The 26615-nt window shown below is 44.9% G+C and overlaps 1 protein-coding gene across 3 annotated transcripts in view; it reads left to right on the top strand.

The window, feature by feature from the left end:
• Positions 1-363: 363 nt before the first annotated feature.
• RNF157 (ring finger protein 157) overlaps positions 364-26615 on the top strand; it is an 80312-nt gene continuing 54060 nt past the window's right edge. For all 3 annotated transcript variants that reach the window (XR_005527412.1, XM_039226258.1, XM_039226259.1), the window contains exons 1-2: positions 364-648; positions 22627-22745. Coding sequence is in view for 2 of the 3 variants with exons in the window: in XM_039226258.1 (XP_039082189.1) it covers positions 561-648; positions 22627-22745 (207 nt within the window). In the remaining variant the exon portion in view is untranslated. The remainder of the gene's footprint in view (positions 649-22626; positions 22746-26615) is intronic.

Below are 26615 nucleotides of genomic sequence, written 5' to 3'. Positions count from 1 at the left end.
CTCGCCGGTGTCGGGGGCGGGGCTGGAGCAGCCTTTCCTCCGCCCGGCGGCCTCGCGCCGCCTGCAGGGGTGTGGGGCAAGGGCGAGCAGGCTCCCGGCCCGGCGGGCGTAGGCGCGGGGGGCACCCGCAGCCCACAGCCCCAGCCCGCGGCCGCGAGCCCCGGGCCGGCTCCCCGCGCCCGGAGGCCAGCCGCTCGCGCCGCATCCCGCCGCCCATTGGCTGGCGCGCCGCCGCCGCCCCGCCCCGTCCCGCCCCGCCCCGCCCCGCCATTGGCCGCGGCCGCCGCGGGCCCCCGGCTCCAGCAGCCGCTGACATCACGCGGCCCGAGGCGGCGGTGGCGGCGGCGGCGGCGGCGGCGCCCCCGGCCCAGCGCGCAGCCCCCCTTGGCAGAGGCGCCGCCGCGGGGCCCGGCGGAGGATGGTGCGCGGCGCGCCGGGGGCTCCCCGCCGCCAGAGCCGCAGCGCCGAGGCGGAGCCGGCCGCGGCGGACCGCCGCCCCCCGCACCGCGCGCGGGACGAGCGGCCGCGGTGAGGCGCGAGGGCGACGCGGGCGCGGCGCCATGGGGGCCCTGACGAGCCGGCAGCACGCGGGCGTGGAGGAGGTGGACATCCCGTCCAATTCCGTGTACCGCTACCCGCCCAAGTCCGGTGAGGGCCGGCGGGCGCGGGCTGGGTGCGCCCCGGGGCCGGGTGGGGGGGGGGGTGGAGCGGGGAGAGGTCTGCGGGCCGGTGCGGCTGGCGGGGTGGCCGCGGTGGCCCGCCGACCTGCCGCCCGAGGACGCGAGCGGCCTGCAGGCCGTCTGCCCGGTGACAGACGCGAGCGGCGGGGACTGCGGCCCCGGAGGGGCGGGGTGCCCGCGGGGGCCCCTTCCTCGGCCCCCGGTGCGCCCTTTCCCCATGGGGAGGCTGAGGGCCAGGTGAGGCGGGCCTGGCGTCCGAAACGGGGGCCCGTGGCGGGGGGCCGGCCGTGGTCCGCGCATCCAGGCCTCTGGAGAGGGAGGCGCGGGCGCAGATTTCGAGTAGGTTTCTCCGGGAGGGGTCGGGGGTGGAGGGGGGCAGCCTGCATGGCCTGCGGGAGGATGGCGGCCCAGAATGCGTTTGCAGGCTGGCGCTTTTCAGGAAGCTGTCAGAAGCAGAAAGAAGTGTTTCACCGAAATGTTTGGGAATCTGAGTATCAGAGTCACCCGGGTCGTCCCTTTGCCAGAGTAGCGGTAGGCCCGGTTTTCGGAAGGGGCATAGCTAGGGGGACAGACAGGGCGCAGGGTATTTAAAACGTATAGAAGTTATTATGTGTGTTTTCAGAATCATTCAGAAGGTCAATGTCTCCAGCCTCTGGGTTGTGGCGTTAGCGTTGCAGGTGGAGGCGGCTTTTGCCGGGAGGGAGAGAGGATCCCAAGTGGATTGAGCCCCTGCCAATTCTGAACGGCGGCTGCCTGCCCTGCCTCTTCGCTCTTTATTTTTCATCGCTTTTTTCAAGACTTCTGGGGACGGTCGGCTACCATCTTCTCTTTGGCCTAGGACCTAATGGGGATTTGGGTGATCTTGGAGAGGCGTCAGAATTGGAGCCTCAGGATAAAGACATGCTAATGAGATGAGCTGGTTTCCCAGCAGTGTGTCCCCGAGCGTGCCAGGTGGAAGTGGGGACCAGACAATGGACCTGAGCCCCGCAGAGTGTCTGTCCGAGCTGTGTCTTGTTGCTGTGCCAAAGGATGAATCCTGGCTGAATACGATCAAGAGCTGTTTTAGAACAGTCTAAGATAAAGCTGCGGGATTTCTAGTGTTTTGATAAAATTCTAGCCAATTAGGACTGTATGAAAAAAAAATGCCCAAAGTAGCGTGCACTTGGTGTCTTAATAGACAGAAATATGCACGAGTATTTGTGGGGTTTTTTCCCCCCTGAAATCACTTAGCTTTTATTGATCAGAATATGGAGCGTGTTTTGCTGAGCTTGGAGTTTTCAATAGAGTTTACAGTCTCAGAAGAGGATTCACCCTCCCTTCACGTATGGGAATCGGCATGGGTAAATCTCTAGGAGGCTGCTCCCCAAAAGATATTAATACAAATATGAGTCTTGGGTGATGATCATGAAAGGAAAATGGACTAAACTAAAACTCTTTTAAAAGGTTTGTTTGTTTGTGTGTTTTAAGTTTGTTTATTGATTTGGAGAGAGAGACTGGGGAAGGGGCAGAGAGAGAATCCCAAGCAGGCTCCACAGTGTCAGCAAGAGCCTGACTTGGGGCTCGATCTCACGAACCGGGAGATCATGACTTTAGCTGAAACCAAGAATTGGACTCTTAACTGACTGAGCCACCCAGGTGTCCCATAAACATTAATTTTTGCAAGAGAGATGGAGAGAGGTAGGGGGAGGGGACAGAGGATCACAAGTGAGTTCCGCTGTGCTGACAGCACAGAGCCCAATGTGGGGCTTAAACTCATGAACAATGAGATCATGACCTGAGCTGAAGTCAGCCGCTGAACCACCTGAGTCACCCAGGTATCCCCAAACTAAAACTTTTCTTAAGCAACACACTTTGTGCTGACAGTCTGAAATAATCCTCTCCACTCCACCAGTCTTTTAAAATTGTTAAGTAGTTGTAGCTCATTTCTAAAAAAAATTTTTTTTTATAGTTTATTTCTTTTTCAGACAGAGAACGAGACAGCGTGAGTAGGGGAGGGATGGAGAGAGAGCGAGGGAGACACAGAATCGGAAGCAGGCTCCAGGCTCTGAGCTGTCAGCACAGAGCCCGATGCAGGGCTCAAACCCATGAACCTTGAGATCATGACCTGAGCCAAGTTGGACCCTTAAACATCTGACCCACCCAGGTGCCCCTGTTGTGGCTCATTTCTAATTGGAAGTTACACATGTGAGAAATCTTTACAGCAAAGGGGCCAAATTATTTACGTTGAAGATAAAACACAGAAAATATGAATCAGAACATTCATGTCGCAGTCAACAAACCTTCGTGTACTTGAGAATTTCCATGAACTTGGATGTACGCTCTAGTCGAGAGGCATCTCCCACCCTTCATCTGATCTTTAAATTGACCTGGCTTTTTGTGGGATGATAGTAGTGTAGACCTGAAAGGGACCTTTGAGAGAACTTGGCCCAAGACCCACCCATGTCAGTGGTAAGAAAGTGGGGGGTCCAGAGAAATAAATTAGCATGGCCAGGTCATCCACCCAGTTAGTGCTCTCCCTCTTGAGCCATCAGCCTCTGCCTTTCACCGGGAATTGACTTGTGGAGACGAGGCTCTTCTGCATCAGGACTGAAACAGAACTCAAAGGGCTGTCCTTGTTGAGGAATCAAGGCTGGGGTGGTTTTGAGAAACCTTCTTGTCTTCCGTACTGATAGTAGAACAAAGCAGATAACAGAGTCAGCTTTCTCCAGGTGACCCGCTGAACTGAAACCGCCCTCTCACACTCTGGAAAGTCTCAGACTCTGCCACCCCTGGAATAGTTTCAGAAAACGATGCTGTCACCTGGCCCTGTGATGATACACTGCCTGGCAGAAATTGCTGTCCTTTGTATCTTTAGAGGAACCCCTTAGTTTTGTATGCTCATTGAAATGGGAACATTTAGAAATTACTGAGAACAGGGGTGCCTGGGGGGCTCAGTCAGTTGAGTGTCCAGACCCACTCCGGCTCAGGTCATGATCTGGCTTGTGGGTTCGAGCCCCACGCTGGGCTCTGTGCTGACAGCTCAGAGCCTGGCGCCTGCTTCGGATTCTGTGTCTCCCCCTCTCTCTGCCCCTCCCTCCTTGCACTCTGTCTCTGTCTCTTTCAAAAATAATAAACATTAAGAAATTTTTCAGAAATTACTGAGGACAGCTGATTTCATGTTGAAACTTAGGTTTCTTTTTCTTTTTTTTTTTTTTACAAATAGTTTATTGTCAAATTAGTTTCCACATAACACCCAGTGCTCATCCCCACAGGTGCCCTCCTCCATGCCCATCCCCCCTCCCCCCTACATCCATCAGTTCTCAGTTTTTGTCAGCATTCAAGAGTCTCTCATGGTTTGCCTCTCTCCCTTTCCCCCACCATTTCCCCCCTTCTTCTCCCCCTTGGTCCTCTGTTAAGTTCCTCCTAATCCTCCTATACGTGCAAACATATATTTGTCCTTCTCTGCCTGACTTATTTCACTCAGCATAACACCCTCAAAGTCCATCCATGTTGCTACACATGGCCAGATTTCATTGTTTCTCATTGCCATGTAGTATTCCATGGTATAGATAAACCACATCTTCTTGATCCATTCGTCCGTTGATGGACACTTAGGCTCTTTCCATGTTTTGGCTATTGTTGAGAGTGCTGCTATGAACATTGGGGTCCGTGTGCTCCTATGCCTCAGCATTTCTATATCCCTTGGGTAAATTCCTAGCAGTGCTATTGCTGGGTCATAGGGGAGTTCTATTGTTAATTTTTTGAGGAACCTCCACACTGTTTTCCAGAGGGACTGTACCAGTTTACATTCCCACAAACAGTGTGGGAGGGTGCCCGTTTCTCCACATCCTCACCAGCATCTCGTGTTCTCTGATTTGCTCATTTTAGCCACTCTGACTGGCGTGAGGTGGTATCTCAGTGTCGTTTTGATTTGTATTTCCCTGATGAGGAGGGATGCTGAGCATCGTTTCATGTGTCTGTTGGCCATCTGAATGTCCTCTTTGGAGAAGTATCTGTTCATATCTTCTGCCCATTTCTTTACTGGGTTGTTTGTTTTTTGGGTGTGGAGTTTGGTGAGTTCCTTATAGATTCTGGATATCAACCCTTTATCTGATATGTCGTTTGCAACTATCTTTTCCCATTCCGTTGGTTGCCTATTAGTTTTGTGGGTTGTTTCCTTTGCCGTGCAGAAGCTGAAACTTAGGTTTCTTAAAAAAGAATAATTAAGTTTCTTTTTTAGAGAGAGATAGCCTGATTGATTTATGCTTATTTATTTTTTGAATAAGTACTCTAAACTACCTGCTTCAAAGTTTAAAAGACTGAAAAGCCGTACAGAAAAAGTCTTGTTCTCACTGTTCAGTTCATCACAGTTTCTCTCTAAATCCCTCCCATCCCTGTGTAACCACTTTTGGTTTCTTTGGAATTCTTCCGAAGTTTCTTGTGCAAATACAAGCACAACATGCTATTTAGGCTGTTCTGCATCTTTTTTTAAAAAACTTTTATTATAAGAGATTTTATTTTTGTTTTGTTTTTTACTTTATGTGTATTTTTAATGTTTATTTCTTTACTTATTTTGGAGAGACCGAGCACAAGCGGGGGAGGAGCAGAGAGAGGGAGACATAGAATCTGAAGCAGGTGCCAGGCGGCTAGCTGTCAACACAGAGCTGGACGCAGGGCTCGAACCCATGAACTGTGAGATTATGACCTAAGCCAAAGTGAGGTGCTCAACCGACTGAGCCACCCAGGTGCCCCAAGAGGAGTTTTTTTTTTTTTTTTTTTTTTTAATATTTTTATTTATTTCTAGGAGAGAGAGCGAGAGACAGCGTGAGCAGGGGGAGGGTCAGAGAGAGAGGGAGTCACAGACTGAAACAGGCTCCAGGCTCTGAGCTGGCAGTCAGCACAGAGCCCGACGCGGGGCTCGAACCCACGAACCGCGAGATCATGACCTAAGCGAAAGTCGGACGCTTAACCGACTAAGCCACCCAGGTGCCCCTCAAGAGGAGTTTTTAAAGCATGGGTAATGTTTTTGTCTGCGAAATAGTTATAAAAGTTTCTCTTAGCTTTTAGGAACATCTTAGCTTTTAAAAACATTAGTTTTTAAGCCAAGGACTTAAAAATCTGGAACTCACTACAGAATAAAGAATTGTTCAATTCTGGGACAGTTTGATACTTTAAGGAAATTCCTTGGGGCGCCTGGGTGGCTCAGTCGGTTAAGAGTCCAACTTCAGCTCAGGTCCTGATCTCACAGGACATGAGCTCCAGCCCTCCATCAGGCTCTCTGCTGTCAGCACGGAACCCACTTTGGATCCTGTCTCCCTCTCTCTTTGCCCCTCCCCCTGTGTGCGTGCATGTGCACGCGCTCTCTCTCAAAAATAAACATTAAAAAAAAGTAAGCCCCTGAAATGCACAGTAAATACACTTCATACCATAAAAAAGCTAAATGTTGCTCCGTTTAATGAAGTTATCAAGGTCAAGAGTTCAAATGCTAGCATTATTTTTTAAGCACTTAAAATGTAGTAATTCTCTTGAAACCTCCAGTATTTATTTTTAATGTTTTTAATTTTTTATTTTTTTATTTGAGAAAGAGAGAAAGCGTACGAGAGAGGGGCAGAGGGAAAGAGAATCTTAAACAGGCTCCATGCTCAGCACGGACTCGGGGCTCAGTCCCATGACTGCAAGGTCATGACCCGAGCTGAAATCTAGAGTCAGACGCTCAACTGCCTGAGCCACTCAGGCGCCCTTGAAACCTCCAATATTTTTGTTTTATTTGTACTTCATTAAGAGCAGACTGATTTCTTTCACTTCTTGATTTTGTTCTAAGATTTAGGGCCTTGGATTTCCTTATACGATGGTGGTTGTACCTTTTGTACCTTAGCATGTTTTCTCTGTTTATTACTATTTATGTACCGTATTGAGCACCTGCTGTGTATCATAGATTTTGCCGTGCCCCGGTATATACATTCTGATCCTTGTGCTCTGGGATTTTGATTCCTTTGGGAAGAGGCAGGATGGCTCTCCAATCAACTTTGTAATTGGTGATGTGGGTCACAGGGGTAGTATTAACAATGCAAGCTGTTTGGTGGCGGTATCAGTGAGGATTCTTCAAGGAAACAGAATCAATAAGAGATGTATGTATATTTTTAAAATATACATATATTCCTTAAAATAGATCTTTTTATTTTAAGGAATTGGCTCCTGCGATTGTGGGGGCTGGCAAGTCTAAAATTTTTAAGGCCCGCCCCCAAGCTGGAAACTGACAGGAGTTGATGTAGTCTTGAGTGAAATTTACAGAGCAGGCTGGCAGCCCGGAAGCTCAGGCAGGATTTCTGTTACAGTCTTAAGACAGAATTCCTTCTTCTCTGGGGAACCTCACTTTTTGCTCTTATGGTCCTCAACTGATTGGATGAGGCCCACCCACATTATCAAGGGTAATCTCTTTTATTTAAAGTCAGCTAACTGTAAATGTTAATTACATCTACAAAATACCATCTCAACAACATCTAGATTAATGTTTGGATAAACCGCTCGGCATGATAGCCTAGCCAAGACACACAAAATTTACAACTATAGTGCCTTCCTGCTTTAACTAATTATTTTTGTGAAGTGGATGCTAAGCTCGAGGTTTTAGTTGATGAAAGAGAACTTGTGCTGTGAAAACCTTTAAAAAAATTTTTTTTTCTTTAAGTTTATTTATTTATTTTGAGAGAGAGAGAGCACAAGCAGGGGAGGGGCAGAGAGAGGAAGAGAGAGAGAATCCCAAGCAGGCTCTGTGCTGACGTTGCAGACATGGGGCTTGAACTCACAAACCGCAAGATCATGACCTGAGCCAAAACCAAACCTCTGAAAACTAAGAGTCAGAGGTTTAACCTACTGAGCCACCCAGGTGCCCCAAAACCTATTTTTTAAAAAATTCTAAAAGTTATAGCCTTTAGAAATCACTACTTAAAAATTGTGCTCCTTCCCGAATTGTGCTAAGAATCTAGTGTCAGAAACGGAGTGCAGGGGTACAGAGATAAGTAAGAACACAGACCATCATCACCAAGTGGGCTGTGTTCCAGGAATGCAGGGCTGGTTTAATATATGAAAATCAGTTAATGTTAATATATTAGTAGAATAAAAAAATAAAAACCACATGATCATTCCAATAAATGGAGTTAAAACGTGACAAATCCAACCTCTTCAAGATGAAGAACACTCTGCAAAATGGGATTAGAAGAGAACTTACTCAACTTGGTAAAGGGAATCTTTGAAAAGCCCGCAGCTCGTATCATACTTAATCATGAAATACAGAAAGGTTTTGGCTCAGGTTATAATCTCATGGTTTTGTGAGTTCGAGCCCTGGTTCAGGCTCTGCACTGGCATCAGCACAGAGCTTGCCTGGGATTCTCTCTCCCTCTCTCTGCCCCTCCCCTGCATGTTCTTGCTCACTCTCTTAAAATAAATAAACCTAGAAAAAAGTATAAAACCTGTACACAGGAAATTCTAAAATGTTGCCGAGATCGATGCTTTAACTAAAGTTTTAAAAGATCTGAGTAATTAAGCACTTCATGTTTGAAAACTCAGTATTGTCAAGATGCCAATATTCTCCAAATTGATCTAAAAATTTAGTCAAAATCCCAACAAACTTTTTCTAAAGAAATTGACCAGCTGATTCTTTTTTTTTTTTTTTTTTTAACATTTATTTCTTTTTGAGAGAGAGAGGGACAGAGCATGAGTGGGGTAGGGACAGAGACAGGAGACACAGAATCTGAAGCAGGCTCCAGGCCCTGAGCTGTTAGCACAGACCCCAATGTGGGGCTCAAACTCATGAACCACAAGATCATGACCTGAGCTGAAGTCAGATACTTAACCAACTGAGCCACCCAGGTGCCTCCAGATTCTTATGTTTATATGCACATGCAAAGGACCTAGAATATCCAAAAAAATTTTGAAAAGGAAGAACAGGGACACCTGCGTGCTTCAGTCGGTAGAGCATGCAACTCTTGAACTTGGGGTTGTAAGTTTGAGCCCACATTAGGTGTAAAGATTACCTAAAAATAAAATCTTTTTAAAATGTTTTAAGTTTATTGATTTATTTTGAGAGATAGAGCACAAGTGGGGGAGTAGCAGAGAGAGAAGGAGACAGAATCCCAAGTGGGCTCCATGTTGTCAGTGCAGGACCCAACATGGGGCTTGAACCCACCAACCATGGGATCATGACCTGAGCCAAAATCAAGAGTCAACGAACGCTCAACTGACTGGGCCACCCAGGTGCCCGAATATAAAATCTTGAAAATTTTTTTTTAATGTTTTATTTATTTTTGAGAGAGATAGAGACAGTGTGAGCAGGAGAGGGCCAGAGAGAGAGACCCACACAGAATCCAAAGACAGGCTCTAGGCTCTGAGCTAGCTGTCAACACAGAGCCCCATGCAGGGCTTGAACCCAGGAACCTTGAGATCATGACCTGAGCTGAAGTCAGACTCTTAACGGACTGAACCACCCAGGCGCCCCCCAAAATAAAATCTTTAAGTGTGGAGCCTGACACAGGACTTGAGTTCAGGAACCCTGAGATCATGATCTGAGCTGAAATCAAGAGTCAGATGCTTAGCCAACAAGCCACCATGGGGCCTCTTTCTTTTCTTTCCTTTTGTTTTGTTTTGTTTTGTATTGTTTTGTTTTCTTTCTTTCCCTCCCTTCCCCTCCTCCCCCTCCCCCTCTCCCCTCCCCCCTCCCCTCTCTCTTCCCATGTTTATTTGTTTCTGAGAGAGCACACCCATGCAGGTGGGAGAGGGGCAGACAGAGGGGGACAGAGAATCTGAAGCAGAGGCTCTGTGCGGACAGCAGAGAGCCCAATGTGAGGCCTGAACTCAAACCGTGTGATCGTGACCTGAGTCAAAGTCAAACGCTTCACCAGCTGAGCCACCCAGGTACCTCTCTTTCTTTCTTTCTTTCTTTCTTTCTTGAGAGAGAGTGAGAGGGAGCATCTGTGAGAAAGTGGGGGAGGGGACAGAGGGAGAGAGAGAATCTTAAGCAGGCTCCACACTCAGCACAGAGCCTGATGCTGGGCTCAATCCCATGTCTCTGGGATCATGACCTGAGCCCAAATCAAGAATTGCATGCTCAACCAACTGAGCCACCCAGGCACCCTGAAAGTCTTAAAAAAAGGAAGAAAGGGAGAGAGAGAGAGAGAGAAGACTAACGAAGTTGCAGGACTTGTACCACCCAATTTAAAAAATGACTATAAAACCACAGTGTGGTATATGGGCACAACAAAACTTATATAGATCAATGGCACACAATTGCAAGTCAGAAATAAAACCTTACATTTATGGTCAGTTGATTTTGACCAAACTACCAAGACATTTCAACCAGAAAAGTATTAGATTTTTTCAGCAAATGGTGCTGGGACATTTGAATATGACAAGGAAAAATAAATAAATAGACTTAAACCCTTTCTTCACATCACCAGAAATTAACTCAGAATGGATCCTAGAAGGAAAACACAAGTCACAGAATGGGAGAAAATATTTGCAAATCATATATATGTTAAGAGATTTGTATCAAGAACATACAAAGAACTTGTCCAATTAAGCCTGGGGCGCCTGGGTGGCTCAGTCGGTTAAGTGTCCAACATCAGCTTAGGTCATGATCTCGCAGTTAGTGAGTTTGAGTCCTGCTTGGGCTCTGTGCTGACAGCTCAGGGCCTAGAGCCTGTTTCATGGATTCTGTCTCCCTCTCTCTCTGCCCCACCCTGCTCATGCTCTGTTTCTCTCTCAGAAATAAATAAAACATTAAAAAAAAAAAAGACAAACCTTAAAAAAGGAACAAAGGTCTAGATAGACATATCTCCAAAAAAAGATACATAAATGGACAATAAGCACATGAAAAGATACCATCATTAGCCATTAGGGAAAAGCAAATCAAAGCTACTATTAGATACCACTTCACACCCACTAGGATGGCTGTAATCAATATAATAATAAGTGCTGATAAATGTGTAGAGAAATTAAAATTCTGGTACTCTTCTGGTAGAAATGTAAAATAGTGCAGTTGCTTTGGAAAACAGTTTGACGGTTCCTTAAATGACTCAGCAATTTTGTTCTGTGGTATATATATGCCCAAGAAAAATGGGGGGAAAACCTGCACCAAAATATGTACGTGAATGTTCGTGGCAGCATTTTTTGTAATAGCTAAAAGGTGAAAATAACCCAAATGTCCATCAACTGGCAAATGGAACAAAATGTAATAATAAGTCCATATAATGGAGCTTTCTTTGGCCATAATGGTATTTGCTACACCGTGATGAACCTTGAAAACATTAATGTTAAGTGAAAAGCCAGATGCAAAATGGTATGCATCGAATAATCCTGTTTATTTGGAATGTCTGGGAAAGACAAATCCACTGAGATAGAAAGTAGATTAGTGTCTGACTGGGGGAGGGGAAAATGAGAAATAACTGCTGATGGGTATCTTTTTGGGATAATGAAAATGTCCTAAATAAGATCATGTGAATAGTTGCGTAACTCAGTGAATATACTAAAAGGCTACTGGCTAGTATACTTGAAATAAGTGAATTATAAGGTGTATAAATTACATCTCAATAAAGCTGTTTAAAAAAATGGACCTGGGGCGCCTGGGTGGCTCAATCGGTTGGGCTTCCGACTTCGGCTCAGGTGATGATCCCGTGGTTTTTGAGTTCGAGCCCTGCATCAGACAGCACAGAGCCTGGAGCCTGTTTTGGATTCTGTGTCTCCCTCTCTCTCTGCTCTCCTTCCCTTGCTCACGCGCGCTCTCTCTCTCTCTTTCTCTCTCTCTCTCTCTCTCTCAGAAGTAAATAAACATTTTTAAAAAAGGGACCTAAATGTAAGAACTAAAGCCATAAAACCCCTCAAAGAAGACATGGGAGAAAATACTTACTTGATTCAGAATAGGGAGAGTTCTTTGATACAGCGCCAAAAGCACAATCCAGAAGAGAAAAAACTAGTACATTGGATTTCTTCAAAATTAAGCATGTTTCTGTTTCAGAAAACATCAAGAAGATGAAAAGACAAGCCCTCTTCTGAAAGAAAATATTTGCAAAACACATAGATAAAGGATTTGCATCCAGAATATATCAAGAACTTTAACAACCCAGTTTTATTTATTTTTTAATGTTTATTGATTTTTGAGAGAGAGAGAGACAGAGCGCAGGTGGGGAAGGGATGGAGAGAGACACACAATCTGAAGCAGGCTCCAGGCTCCAAGCTGTCAGCACAGAGCCCGACGCAGGGCTCGAACCCACGAACCGTGAGATCATGCCCTGAGCTGAAGTCGTATGCTCAACCGACTGAGCCACCCAGGTGCCCCTAACAACAGTGTTAAGACAACCCAATTTATTTATTTATTTTTAAAATGTTTTATTTATTTTTAGGAGAGAGAGAGAGAGACAGCGTGAGCAGGGGAGGGTCAGAGAGAGAGGGAGACACAGAATCTGAAACAGGCTCCAGGCTCTGAGCTGGCAGTCAGCACAGAGCCTGACGCGGGGCTCGAACTCACGAGCCATGAGATCATGACCTGAGCCGAAGTCGGACGCTTAACCGACTGAGCCCCCCAGGCGCCCCTAAGGTAGAGTCCAAGAAAAGATTGCGCCTTCGCCAAGAGGAGTTCTGCTGACAGCTCTTGAGATAAAATGCTCTGTATTCCCCCTCCTCCCAGAAATAAAGGTGATTCATTGAACTTGAAGCAAAGGTGGGGGGTATCCAGATGAAAAGGTACAGCAGGTGGTTATTAGATTTGGACTGAAACTCCAAAGAAAGATCTGAGGAAAATGTTTGGGAGTCGCATGGGGGACCAGTGTGTATTGATTGCCCGATGGGCCTGACACAGTCCTTTGAAAGACGCATTACTAACCATTTTACAAATAAAGAAACCGAAGCTCAGAAGAGTTAAATAAGTTGTCCCAGGTCATATAGTGGTAGAAGGCAGCACCCGGAGCAAATCGAAGGGTGCCTTATGTCAGAGCCCCTGCTTTGGTTCTGAGAGGAAGAGGGAGAAAGGATGAAAGTAAAGGAGAGACCTGAGCCCTTAGAGACACGTCCGTGTTTGTGGGCTGCACGAAAGCATGAAGCAAGCGGTAGGTAAGAAGAGACTCAGGACTCTGAGGGTTTGGGAAGCCAAGGGACAGAGAGCCTCAGAAGCAAGTGTGGAAGTCTTCTGAGCGTTCGTAAGGCGTTTTTGTTTTTAAGGGTTTTTAAGTTTTTTGATTTTGAGAGAGAGTGACAGTGAGCAGGGGAGGGGCAGAGAGGGGGAGAGAGAATCCCAGTAGGCTCCGCACTGTTAGCACAGAGCCAGACATGGGGCTCAGGCTTAAGAACTATGGGTCATGATCTGACCCAAAGTTCAGAGTTAAACGCTTAACCGACTGAGCCACCCAGACACCCCAAGGTGTTGAAGCTTTTGTGATGCTGAAGGATTTTGAGGGGGTGTCACAAAGTAGAAGGGAGACAGGTGAAGGAGTCAGGTTTGGTCCCCTGAGAAGGGCAGGAAGGCTTGGATCTGTCGATGTGTGCCTTGCTCTAAATATTGGAAAGCCACCGTTAAAACTATATTGTACTCAGGGGCACCTGGCCTGCTCTGTCAGTAGAAAGTATGCGACTCTCAATCTCAGGGTGGTGAGTTTGGGCCCCACGTTGGACATGGAGTCTACTTCAAAGCAAAACAAAACTATATTGTACTCAAACCAAACACTTCACTCTGCTCATTCAGAATAGAATAGAGTCCAGAACTAGGTATATATAGCATGATAAAAATAGATTTTCAATTTAGTGGGGAAATGGAATATTCAGTAAATGGTGTTAGTAAAGTTTCCTGTTTGGGAAGAAAAAAAAATTAACTCCTTATCCCACACATCCCGTAAGGACAAATTCCAGCTGTAAAAACAATCAAATAGCCACAGCAACAATACCCAGGCGGGGAAAAAAAAAAGCAAGCAAGCCATGTAAACCAGAAAGGAGAGAGTGTTTATCAGTAGGGAACCAGTTAATTTAAATCTGGGCACTCAGTGGGAATATAGTGTAATGGTGAAGAGTACACATAGGAACTCTGGAATAAAAATAGCTAGGTTTGGGACCTAACACTGCCTCTTACTAGCTGTGTGATCCTGGACAAATTACTTGCCCTCTCTGCATTTACCATCTCTTCTAAAATAAAAAAGTTTGTATCGCCTACCTTATATGGTTATTGTGAGGAATAACCTGGGTAGTATTTGTTAGTACAGTGCTGATATAGATAGAGGAAGTAAGTCCTCGATATGAGGCTATTATGAGATATTTTTATGTAGTCATAATAATGAGTTTGATTCATAAGTACAGACACGGAAAGATGCCTACAGTACATTAGGCAAAAAAAAGGAACTTCCAGATCAATATGTGTCATTATTCCAATTAAATTAAAAAACAAACTAAAGTAGGGGCACCTGGGTGGCTCAGTCGGTCAAGCGTCTGACTTCGGCTCAGGTCATGATCTCACAGTTTGTGGGTTCAAGCCCTGCGTTGGGCTCTGTGCTGATAGCTCAGAGCCTGGAGCCTGCTTCAGATTTTGTGTCTCCCTCTCTCTCTGACCCTCCCCTGCTCATGCTCTCTCTCTCAGAAATAAATTTCTGAATTTATTTCATTTCTCTCTCAGAAATAAAACATTTAAACAAAAAACCTAACTAACTAAAGTAAAACAGAAAATCTGAATGTGTTTATATATGTGTAGGAAAATCTGGAAGACCACAAACCACTTGTTAATAGAGGAGTTACTTCTCAGAGTTGAGTTGGATGATCACTTTTTAAATTTTGTACTTCTGTGTATTTTTGTTTTTTATCTTTTGCAAAGCGGATGTTTTACTTGTGTAATTAAAAAAATTTTTTTTTAACGTTTATTCATTTTTGAGAGACAGAGTGCGAGTGGGAGAGGGGTAGAGAGGGAGGGAGACACAGAATCTGAAGCAGGCTCCAGGCTCCGAGCTGTCAGCACAGAGCCCGGCAGGGGCCTTGAACCCTCGGACTGCGAGATCATGACCTGAGCTAAAGTTAGACGCTTAACTGACTGAGCCACCCAGGCACCCCTTACTTGTGTGACTTTAAAAAAGATTTTATTTTAAGTAACCTCTACACCAAACATGGGACTTGAACTCCCAGCCCCACCACCTAGAGTCGCGTGTTCTACCCACTACGCCAGCCAGGTGCCCTTTGTAATTTTTTAAATGAATAAAAGCATAAATAACAAGAGTAGTGCTGTAGCATTGGGAATTGAGTCGAACAGTTAGAGATGTTTGAAAAAATTTTGTTACTGTTTTTTTTCATTTTTGTGACCCAAAGCTTAGAGTATGTTATTGAAGTATTGTGTAGATGAAGATTTTTCAAATACATGGAAATGTAGGAGGATTCCCATAGTCAATTTTCTCATATTTTAATTTTGTATAAAGTTTTAATTTTATTATTTATTTATTTATTTTAATGTTTTACTTATTTCTGAGAGAGAGAAACAGTGTGAGCAGGGGAGGGTCAGAGAGAGAGGGACACAGAATCCAAAGCAGGCTCCAGGCTCTGAGCTAGCTGCCAGCACAGAGCCGGACGCGGGGCTCGAACCCATGAACCGTGAGACTGTGACCTGAGCCGAAGTTGGACACTTAACTGACTGAGCCACCTAGGCTCCCCTTTAATTTTATTTTTAAAGTTATTTTTTTATTTATTTACTGTTTAAAATATTAATTTTTGAGAGAGGGTTGGGGAGGGGCAGAGAGAGGGAGACAGAGGATCTGAAGCCAGCTTTGCTCTAACTGTAGAGAGCCGGATGAGGAGTTTGAACTCATGAACTGGGAGATCATGACCTGAGCCAAAGGTTGATGCTTAACCTTGAGCCACCTAGGCGCCCCTAAAGTTATTTTTAAGTACAATTCCATTTTTGCAATAATCAAGCATATATAGCTCCACTAAGTTGAAGATTAATATTTTTCGCTTATGGGCAGGATGTTTGTTTTACATGACAGCAATAAAAATTCAAAAAGAAGGAAGATTGCCTATAGATCTTGTGATAAAAACTCCCACTTAGCCTAAGATAGAGGCTAAAACCCCAAATACATTTTACTTTATCATTTACTTCACACATATTATCAAAATTTTTTGCTTGCTCAACATCTTTGAGTTTTGTTTTATAAAATATAAAGTTTCTATGACTTGAGTTTAAAATCTTTGATTTGCAGTGTGCCATTACTTAGAGGCCTAAACAGTTGGGTTTTTTTTCCTAAGCCTGGTTTAAAAAAATTTTTTTTAATGTTTTATTTATTTCTGAGAGAGAGCGAGACAGTGTGAGCAGGGGAGGGGCAAAGAGAGAGGGAGACACAGAATCTGAAACAGGCTCCAGGCTCTGAGCTGGCTGTCAGCACAGAGCCCGATGCGGGGCTTGAACCCATGAACCGTGAGATCATGACCTGAGCCGAAGTCAGACGCTTAACCAACTGAGCCACCCAGGCACCCCTAAGCCTGGTTCTTACAGGCAGACATATTTCAGTAATTTCACAGATTTGGAAAATAAGAATTTTTCTTATTTATTTTTTAAAATCTTTTTTTTTAATGTTTATTTTTTATTTTTGAGACACAGAGAGAGATTGCTTACAAGCAAGGGAGGAAAAGAGAGAGAGGGAGATACAGAATCTGAAGCAGGCTCCAGGCCCTGAGCTGTCAGCACAGAGCCTGGCACAGGACTCAAACCCACGAACCATGAGGTCATGACCTGAGACAAAGTCAGGTGCTTAACCGACTAAGCCACCCAGACTCAGTTTTCATTTTTTAAGATTTTATTTTTACGTAATCTCAACCCCTAACATGGGCTCAAACTTATAACCCTGAATTAAGAGCCACATACTCTAGAGCCTGAGCCAGGCAGCCCCCTTTTTTTTAAAATTAAAAAAAAAAGAGTGGGGCACCTGGGTGGCTTAGTCGGTTAAGCGTCCGACTTTCGCTTGGGTCATGATCTCGCGGTTCGTGGGTTCGAGCCCCGCGTCGGGCTCTGTGCTGACTGCCAGCTCAGAGCCCGGAGCCTATTTCAGAGTCTGTGTCTCCCTCTCTCTCTGACCCTCCCCTGCTCACGCTGTCTCTCTCTCTCCTTGAAATAATTAAAAATATTTTTAAAAAAAATTTTAAAAAGTTTATGTTAACATATAGGGAACCCATATGATTAAGGTGCACAATGTGATTATTTGATAATATGTATATTTTATAAAAGGCATCCACAGTTGAAGAAAAATGGGAAGTGGGTCTAATTGTCCTTTATTGTGTGATGTTATAGTTCATAGAAGTTTGGTGGCAAATATCAGAATATCTCATTGGACCAGATGTAAACTTTGGAATCAGTTGAACAATATTTCATTTCGCTGCGATGTTAGGGTATGACCTAACAGCTTAAATTCACTAGGTAAATTATTTAAGATAGTGAATTCTAACAGGTTTTTCTCTTTGTGCACATGAGGAGCAAAGAGTTATATTTTCCTTTGTGGACAGTTGAAGTCAATTTATTGATTTGGGCTCTTGGTTCAAAAGTTGTCTTTGATGGGGTGCAAGTCCTTCAGTGCCATACAACTTCCTTTGGAGTTACTCTGAAGTTTTTGTAGAGGCAGAAAGTGTTGATAGTGGCAAAGATTAAACCAGATGGTGAGGAATAGTGTCTGGAGCTGTGCTTTCTACGCTGGCAGCCATCAGCCTCATGTGGCCGCAGAACACTTGAACGTGGCTAGTTCAGGGGCGCCTGGGTGGCTCAGTTGGCTGAGCATCCAGCTCTTGGTTTCAGATCCGGTCATGATCTCACGGCCCCATGTCAGCTCTGTGCTGACAGCGTGGAGCCTGCTTGGAATTCTCTCTCTCTCCCTCTCTCTGCACCTCCCCTGCTTGCTCGCTCACTCTCTCTCTCAAAATAAATCAGTAAACATTAAAAAAAAAAAAAAAAGAACCTCACTCGTCCAAATTGAGATGCACTGTAAACAGTGGGAAATATACACCAGATATTGAAGACTCCATACTTAAAAAAAAAAAAAAGAATGTAAATAGCTTGTTAATAATTTTTATACTGATTGCATGTTGATAGAAACATTTTGGATATATTGGGATATTGGGATATCCAATACTGGAGTAAATAAAATATATTAAAGTTAATTTTGCTTTTTAAAAAATGTGGCTGTTAGATCATTAAAAATTACATATGGGGCTTGCATTTTTGGCTCGTGTTATATTTTTATTGGACAGCCCTGATCTGGAGGAACAGCACTAGTGTAATTTTCCTCCCTTATAAATAATTTTACGTTTTGCCTGGATGCCTTTTTTTCTTTAATATTTTTTTCCTTTAATCCTGAACTTGAATTAGTGTTGGCCATTCTGGACCAAACCTTATTATTTTTTCTTTTCTTTATTGTAGTGAAAATTATGTAGCATTGAATTTATTATCTTAGCCACTTTCAAGTGTACAGTTCAGTAGTGTTCAGATCTCTAGAACTTTTTCTTCTTGCAAAACAGAAACTCTATACCCATTAAACACCATTTCCCCCTTCTCTCTCCCACGCATGCTTTGTGTTTTAAATATAATGTTGGCGATCTGTGTATGACATATCTTCTTTTTCCTCGGTTACTGAGATCTCATTGACATATATCATTGTAGAAGTTTAAGGTGTACAAACTGATGATATGACATCTGTCTGTCTTTTAAAATGATTACCACAAGATATATCTTCTTAAAGCCCACAAAGAATTTGAATATGAATTCTGGTTAAGAAATTCTAGCTAACTCATAATGAAAAACTTGCAGTTTATCCATTAGTCATATATGTTCCTATTAGCAAACAGGCAAAGTGTTTTAGCATAGTTCTTTTCCCCTAGTGTTTTTGGTTTTAGAGCATAGTTCCTGCTAAAAAGTACGCATGTGCGCAAGTATTCCAAAAGGCATCTTTTCCAGGGACCGTTAGTGTGTTAGGTTACTGTCTGCTAATGCGGTGGCAGTGCATGACTGTGCACTGATTTGTCCCTGTAGACAGCTGGGGCAAGCGACACAAAGCTTTATCCAGGCCGCAGATGGCAGGTTTGCCTTTTCTCACTAGTCTAACTAGGGCACATTATTACAGGGGTCCATTCAGAGAAGGAACAAGCAAAATTTTGGTTGCTTTCAGCTTATTATTACTATTTTTAATGGATAAGGTATTTGTACTTTAAGTGCACCAAGGGAGATCATCTTTTTTCTTTTTCTTTTTTTTTTTTTTTAAACATAGTTCTCCTGCTTTATTTTATTTTTTTTTTAAATTTTTTTGTTTTATTTATTTCTAGGAGAGAGAGAGAGAGACAGCACGAGCAGGGGAGGGTCAGAGAGAGAGGGAGTCACAGACTGAAACAGGCTCCAGGCTCCGAGCTGGCAGTCAGCACAGAGCCCGACGCGGGGCTCGAACCCACGAACCGCGAGATCATGACCTAAGCGAAAGTCGGACGCTTAACCGACTAAGCCACCCAGGCGCCCCGAGATCATCTTTTTTCTTAAGCTTATTTATTTTTGAGAGAGAGATAGAGAGCCTATGTGTATATAGGGAGAGGGGGAGGTGCAGAGAGAGAGAGAGAGCGTACCGTCAGCATAGAGTCCGGTGCAGAGCTCGATCCCAGGAACCGTGAGATCGTGACCTGAGCCAAAACCAAGAGTTGGACACTCAACTGGCTGAGCCACCCAGGCGCCCCTGGAGATCATTTTTTTAAAGGAATTTTGCTCCGACTCTTCTACTGAAATGAAAAGTCCTTGTTTCATCTGTGAAATAGTCACCTAATTTTAAATCTGTTTATATTTGTGCTCTTGATTTTTAATGGAAAACAAAACTGAATTAGCTCTACCCTACTTTCTTAGTAATTTCTTCTCTTTTAATTTTATGGCAAAAAAGGCATTTCCAAGAAAACCCTGTCACCGTCTTTAGCCCTTTACTCTCCAAGCCATCAGTGCCTTTCTCTTGCTAGGATAATCACTATCATCTGTAAGTTGATTATCTGATTTCATTGTCCCCACACCCCTCACCCTACGGTCCACAGGTAGTAGAAACTTGGCTTGTGCCCTACTGAACCCTACAGTACAGTTCCTGACACCAAACCTTCCTCTCTCCATTCTTTATTCATGACTGGGGCAAGCCATCCATCAGTGTAAAATCTTTAACTTTTTATTTATTTTATCATCTTTATTTATTTAATTTCTTTCCCCAGCATGGGCTTCGAACTCCTGACCCAGAGATCAAGACTTGCACACTCTCCCGATTGAGTCAGCTAAGGTGCCCCAAAATCTTTAACTTAAAACAATTTTTCTTTTAATTTTTTTTTTTCTGAGAGAGAGAGAGAGTGTGAGCAGGGGAGGGTCAGAGAGAGAGGGAGACACAGAATCCGAAACAGGCTCCAGGCTCTGAGCTAGCTGTCAGCACAGAGCCCGATGCGGGGCTCGAACCCACAAACCGCGACAACATGACCTGAACTGATGTCAGACGCTTGACCGACTGAGCCACCCAGGCGCCCCCCAAAATCTTTAACTTTTAAAATTGCAGCTAATGGATGATAAATATGTAATCTCCAATGTATAGAAAATATACTTTGCTAAGGTTCAACAGTAAATGACTTAAATAAACTATTTGAGATGGCTGCTTCTGCTTAAGGCGACTGGGCACCTCCCCCCTCTATAAATTATGCACTTGGAAAGTAGGCGAGCCATAAATAATTGATAATAAAGCTCTCCCACATGATGAATTGCACTGTTGCGTCACCGTAGATGGCAGCACTTCGTAATTTTCACTGTTGGTGGGTAACTTGCATGAGTTCCTCAGTGATTGCTTTGCTTTTGGCTGCTCTTTCTCCCAAAGAATGTTTTCCTGCTTGTTGTTTAATTAAAGAATCGCCTCACTTTGCGGTGTGATTTTTATCCACATTGCCTTGTGTAACAAGTGTTTCTAGACTAAAGCTCCATGTGAAGAAAAGCCCCCAAATGGATATTTGGTTCCATTTTTCTGTTAGAATTTGCTTCTCTGCCTTCCTTCCTATGGCTTCTCCCCAGCTGAAAATGCTGAATCTCCTTGTGTTTAGTTCGCTGTAAACCTTCAGCAAAAAATTGAAACTGGCTTAGAAAATGTGTCGATACTCTTGCTGTGTGACAGATAACGACGAAGCCTCTCACCATTTCATTTGTTCTTTGAATTCATCCAGGAATTAGGGTATGTGAGGAGAGCCTGACAGGGCGTGCTGGGGGATAAATCCTTCCCTTCGCACGGCTTACCTTCATGGGATAATTAGATTCTAGAAATTTGGGTTAGGGGTGCCTGGGTGGCTCAGTTGGTTAAGCGTCCGACTCTCGATTTCAGCTCAGGGTGTGATCTCACAGTTCCGGGAGTTCGAGCCCTGCATCAGGCTCCTTGCTGACAGTGGGTGGAGCCTGCTTGGGATTCTCCCCTCCCCTCAGCCCTGCTCTTTCTCCTCTTAAAATAAATAAACTTAAAAAAAAAACAACAACAGTAATTTGTGTTCGGAGGCATTCACTTAAGTCGAAGTTGGAAAGTCTTCCCAGATGGAATTTGCGGTGTTACCTAAGCCTCCCTTGGTGACTTATCAGTGCCGTCGTGTCCTGGCACAGCTCGTCCGCTTGTCTGCATGAGGAAGATGGGGTTCTGACCCTGACTACTGACTGCCTCTAGCTACTGTAGTGTTAAGTATCCCTGCCTCCTGGTGAGTCAAGGTGGGGCAGACATGACTGATGCCCCTGAAACCCTGGCCATTCGCACTGTTAGTAAACTTGGGACTGAGGGTGTGTGTTTTGTGTGTGTGCACGCACAAGTATCTTTTCACAGTGCTAACTATTGTCCTGTCGAATTCCATAATCTATGGGTAATTGGTAGGTAAAGCCAAGGACAGCTGTATTTTTTAAAAATGTTTATTTATTTATTTTGAGAGAGAGTGAGAACACAAGCGTGAGAGCAGGGGAGGGGCAGAGAGAGTGGGTGAGAGAGAATCCCAAGCAAGCCCTGCACTGTCAGCCCAGAGCCCGACGCAGGGCTCCATCTCCTGAACTGCAAGGTCATGACCTGAGCCGAAATCAAGAGTCAGACACTTAACAGACTGAGCCACACAGGGCGCCCCCAAGGACAATTGTATTATTTAACTTCATATTTCCCTGTTAACAGTCATTCTGGGGTGCCTGGGTGGCTCAGTCGGGTAAGCGTGTGACTTTAGCTCAGGTCACGATCTCACAGTGAGTTCAAGTCCCGCATGGGAGGAGCACGAGTCTTGCTTTGGGTGAGCCTTGCTTCTCCCTCTCTCTTTGTCTCTCTCACTCTCTCCCCCTTCGTGAGATTCTCTCTCTCCCTCTGTTTCCGCCTTCACTCACTTGTGCCCTCTCTCTCTCTCAATAAAAACAACAACAATCATTTTGAAGCAAATATGAAAAAGAAAGAGCCTTCATTGTAGAGGGTTACAGAAGTATGTGTGTAGTGGTAGGCGGGTACTGAGTCTTGTATAACTAGGTAGGAGCTGGCTGAGGAAAATCTGGGCAGAGAAATGTATGTGTGTGTATACATGCTGGTACCTATAGTTACGGTTCCTGAATATACGAGAATAGAAAATAACCACTTCAAATTTAAGAGGAAAAAAACCAGGAACAAAGTACATATCTATGTCCATTGATGTGCGTTGTGGGGCCTTCTGGTCCCTTGGCTGATGGTGCTGTAGACAGGTCATAATAAGGACTCAATTAATAATGTTAAAAGGAAAATTCATCAATTTATGGTGGGTATCTTGGGTTCTCACTGCTCTGATTTTGCTTATTTTGTGCCACTGTCACAGATCGAGAGGAAATTCTCTTGGGGTTAACAGTTGCGCTAATTATCTGTTTGAAAGGGAAACAGTTTTTTGAGCCAGTTTTTTTACTTGCTTTAGTTTGACCAGTTTCTGTTTGATGTTTCTGTGTCCCCCTGTCCAGGAAGCTATTTCGCCAGCCACTTCATTATGGGAGGAGAGAAGTTTGACTCCACGCATCCCGAGGGTTACCTGTTTGGAGAGAACAGTGATCTGAACTTTCTGGGGAACAGACCAGTAGCGGTATGGTGGTAACCTGTTTATTTCCACGTGCGGCCTCAGTGCCCCACACGACCGCGCGTGATTACTGGTTCAGCAGCGTCCGGTGTGCAGTGAGAGGGGCCCTGGGAGCCAGACCACAGCCCCTCGGCTGGCGTGGGGTCTTTAGTCACCGGAGGCTGACCCTCTGGAAAGGCTGCTGGAGTCTGCCTAAGGGAGGAGGGTGTCTCCCGGGCCCCGGCTGTCCTAAAGATTCCGGTCTCTGTTAAACGCCACCTCCGCACACAGCCTCTCCCAGCTCTGCCCAGTGCACCCTCACCTCGCTTTTTCTCTTCTGCGTAGCACTTAACACCATGTAAGCTTGTATTTCTCTGTCCCGCCCTCTGCTTATTACCTGCCCTCTCCTTTTGGAAGGTCAATTTCACGGGCCGGGGACTATTTTTACTTTTGCATCCCAGCACCTAGAACAAAGCCTGATACATACCGACAGCCCTTAAAGAGCTGTTGAGTGAAGGACTGACCAGGTTTCCTGTATATCTGAATTGAAACTAGGCTGTGTCCCTGTTCATGGTGCTCATTCCATAAACTAATGGAGCATCTATTCTGCACCCAGCATGAGGCTTTGGAAAAACCGCTGCCGTATGGCTAGTGAGTGACTAAGGAAGGTCCCAGAGACTTTTCAGACATTATTCCTAATCTTCATAAGAGCCACCTGACAGATGATACATTATTATTATTTTTTAAGTAAGCTCTATGCCTAATATGTGAGGCTTGACCTCATGACCTCAAGATCAAGAGTTGATGCTCTATTGACTGATCCATCCTGGTGCACCATAAGATATATTATTAATTCCATTAAAAAAATTGTTTTAATGTTTATTTATTTTTGAGAGCAAGGGAGACAGAGCTCAAGTGGGAGAGGGCAGAGAAAGAGGGAGACACAGAATCTGAAGCAGGCTCCATGCTCCAAGCTGTCAGCACAGAGCCTGACGCTGGGCTTGATCTCATGGACCATGAGATCGTGACCTGAGCCAAAGTCAGACGCTTAACTGACTGAGCCACCCAGGCGCCCCCATTATTAATCCCATTTTATAAGCAAGAGAACTGAGGTTCCAAGAAATGAGCTTTGATAATAGCTAGTATTTAAAAGTACATACTCTGTCTCAGGCACTGTTCTAAGTGTATTTATATAAAGTTTTCCCAAACTCAAATAACTAGGTCGGCCTGGCCACAGGTCAATGACCTTTCCACACCTTCTTGCTTCCAAAACCCCTGCCTTCCTCCAGAAACTGCTGGGTCGGTGGGGTAGATGAAATGCAGGAACGGATGTTTAAATCGCTGGAGGGGTCTGAAGTGATCTGATGCTGTGGGGCTTGAGAGCCAGAGGAGAAGGGCAAGGGCAGGCCGCCTGAGAAAGGGTGGAGGGAGGCGCCTGGGTGGCTTAGTCAGTTAAGCGTCCGACTTTCCCTTGGGTCATGATCTCGCGGTTCGTGGGTTCGAGCCCCGCGTTGGGCTCTGTGCTGACTGCCAGCTCAGAGCCTGGAGCCTATTTCAGAGTCTGTGTCTTCCTCTCTCTCTGACCCTCCCCTGCTCACGCTGTCTCTCTCTCTCTCTCCTAGAAATAAAAAAAAAAGAGGGGGTGGAGGGTGTTGAGCAAGCCTTTGGAGAGGCCTGGGCTTTCACCAGACGGGTGGGGAGGGGCCTTTCCAGAGGTGAAGGGCAGAGCACAGGCCTGAACGCATTCCCATTGTGGAACCAGCAAGCATTTACTGAGCCACTGCTGTGTGCCAGGTACTGTGATAGGCGCTGGGGCTACAAAGCTGAAATGAGCATGCTCTGTTCCTCCCGGGAACAAACAAGGAAGCCAGTCGTTTCCTGATGGCGAGACAGGCCTGGAAGTAGGTGGGGCTGCCTTACCCCCAAGGCTTTTGACCCTTTCCTGTAAGCTGTGGGGAATATTGAAATCTTTTAGGTAGATAAGTGACCTGGAGGAAAAAAAAATTTTTTTTTCCTTTAGGAAGTTTTATCCGGTAACTGGCTCCCATCTTGAGCTCTAGTTAAAAAACGTATTTTGATGATTGTTTTTCACTGTTGTCTCCCTTTCTGTCTGGAGTGACCCCCTTCCCCTAATTCACACTCCAGGAGTGCTTTCAAAATACCAAGTCCTTCCTGCTTTGCATTCAGCTGCACCAACTCGCCAAATGTGGGCTCTCTGATTTTGTTACTGCTGCCTTAGCAATTAGAGTAGAAGGATCTTTGGGGTTTTTTTTGTTTTTTGTTTTTTGGGTTTTTTGTTGTTGTTGTTGTTGTTGTTTTTTGACGGAGACAGGTGAGAATTCCTCCCTGGAGGGAGTCAGCTCATGCTTGAAAAATGGCCCTTTCTTCTTATGAAAATTACTTCCTTTCTTTTTTCCGTCCTCTTGTGTCAGAATAGTTTATTATCATTATGATTATTTTAATTTTGACTTTCTCAGACCATAAGGGTTATTTTAAAACAAATAACTACTTCTTTTGGTTCATACTGAGGTTTCTTCTGGCTGGAAGGCTCCTGGTTCAGCTGCCCTGTGCTTCTCTGTGAGCCTGTGAAGGACTGAGCTCTTCCCAAAGCCCTAGAGAGCAGTCCTGACCTTAAGTTTGGGGCTTTTTCTAAAAGAATATTGACATTTTGATTGTTGTTTCTATGTAGTCATCATTACATATGCTTTATGTTGTAAGAGTGGGTGTCTTCAGAAGATATCATAATTTCAGGTTAATAAAGTAAATCAGAGTAACTTCAGATATATATAGAAATAAGGTATACAGGGGACACCTCTGGGACTCAGTGGTTTAAGCATCCGACTTTGGCTCAGGTCATGGTCTCACGGTTTGTGAGTTCGAGCCCCGCGTCGGGCTCTGTGTTGACAGCTCAGAGCCTGGAGCCTATTTCGGATACTGTGTCTCCTTCTCTTTCTGCCTCTCCCCGGCTCACTTTCTCTCTCTCTCTCTCTCTCTCTCTCTCAAAAATAATAAAAATAAAACATTAATAAAAAAAATTTTTTTAAGAAATAAGGTATATAGAATAAATGTGGCACATTTCCTTTTCTTTCCCCACATGTTATTTCATAATGGTAATAGCTAACCTTCACTGAGCACTCACTGTTTGTCAGGTCTGGTTGTTCATAGGTGTTGTGCCATTTTGTCCAGCCCCCCCCCCCCCACCGATGAGGAAGGTCCTTATTTGACAGACGAGGAACATGGGCGCACAGAACTTAAACAAAGATCACTAAGCCTGTAAGTGGTTGAATCGGGATTTGAACTCAGCCGTCCAGCTCCAGAGCCTGAAGCACTGTGCTGTTTCTGCCAGCCAGAGCACGAGTGCTCAGCAGCTCTGCCCACATCCCGTCTGTGAGTCTGTCCGAGTAGATCATCAAGTGTAATTTGTGAGATACAAACAGAGATCTAAAAGTAGACCGAGTGGCAGTGACATGGTGTCTCCGTGTCTCTTGAGAGAGTTTCTGTTTGGTGTGGAATTCCATCTGCTGCTCTGACCTCTGTGTTCTGCCGTTACTGCACCTCACACCTGTTGAGGGGACGGCCCGGGGATTGAAGATGGACTTGTAGCTTGAGTTCTGAGGACTCGACTTCTACTCTCTAGTAACATGTCCCAGGGGTCAGTAACTGGGCATCGGGTTGCAGAGGAAAGAGAACAGCCTTTTAAAGCCACCGAGCAGCTCCGCCTTCCAGAGAGAATGAAGACGAGGAGTGGAAGATGTTGAAATAAATTTTATATAAAATATAAATGCCGTAGACTCCCTGGCCTGTGGGACTGGCGGTATTTCCTGTCAGTTCTGAACGGTCAAACCAAAAAGAGTGTCACTTGCAAGCGCATCACTCAGCCTGGAGGTTTTACTACTG

This window comes from Hyaena hyaena, unplaced genomic scaffold (assembly GCF_003009895.1).
Source record: "Hyaena hyaena isolate Hyena2069 unplaced genomic scaffold, ASM300989v1 scaffold_21, whole genome shotgun sequence".
Lineage (NCBI taxonomy): Eukaryota > Metazoa > Chordata > Mammalia > Carnivora > Hyaenidae > Hyaena > Hyaena hyaena.
The sequence above is the reverse complement of the archived record's forward strand: the minus strand, read 5'-3'. Positions and strand labels throughout refer to the sequence as shown.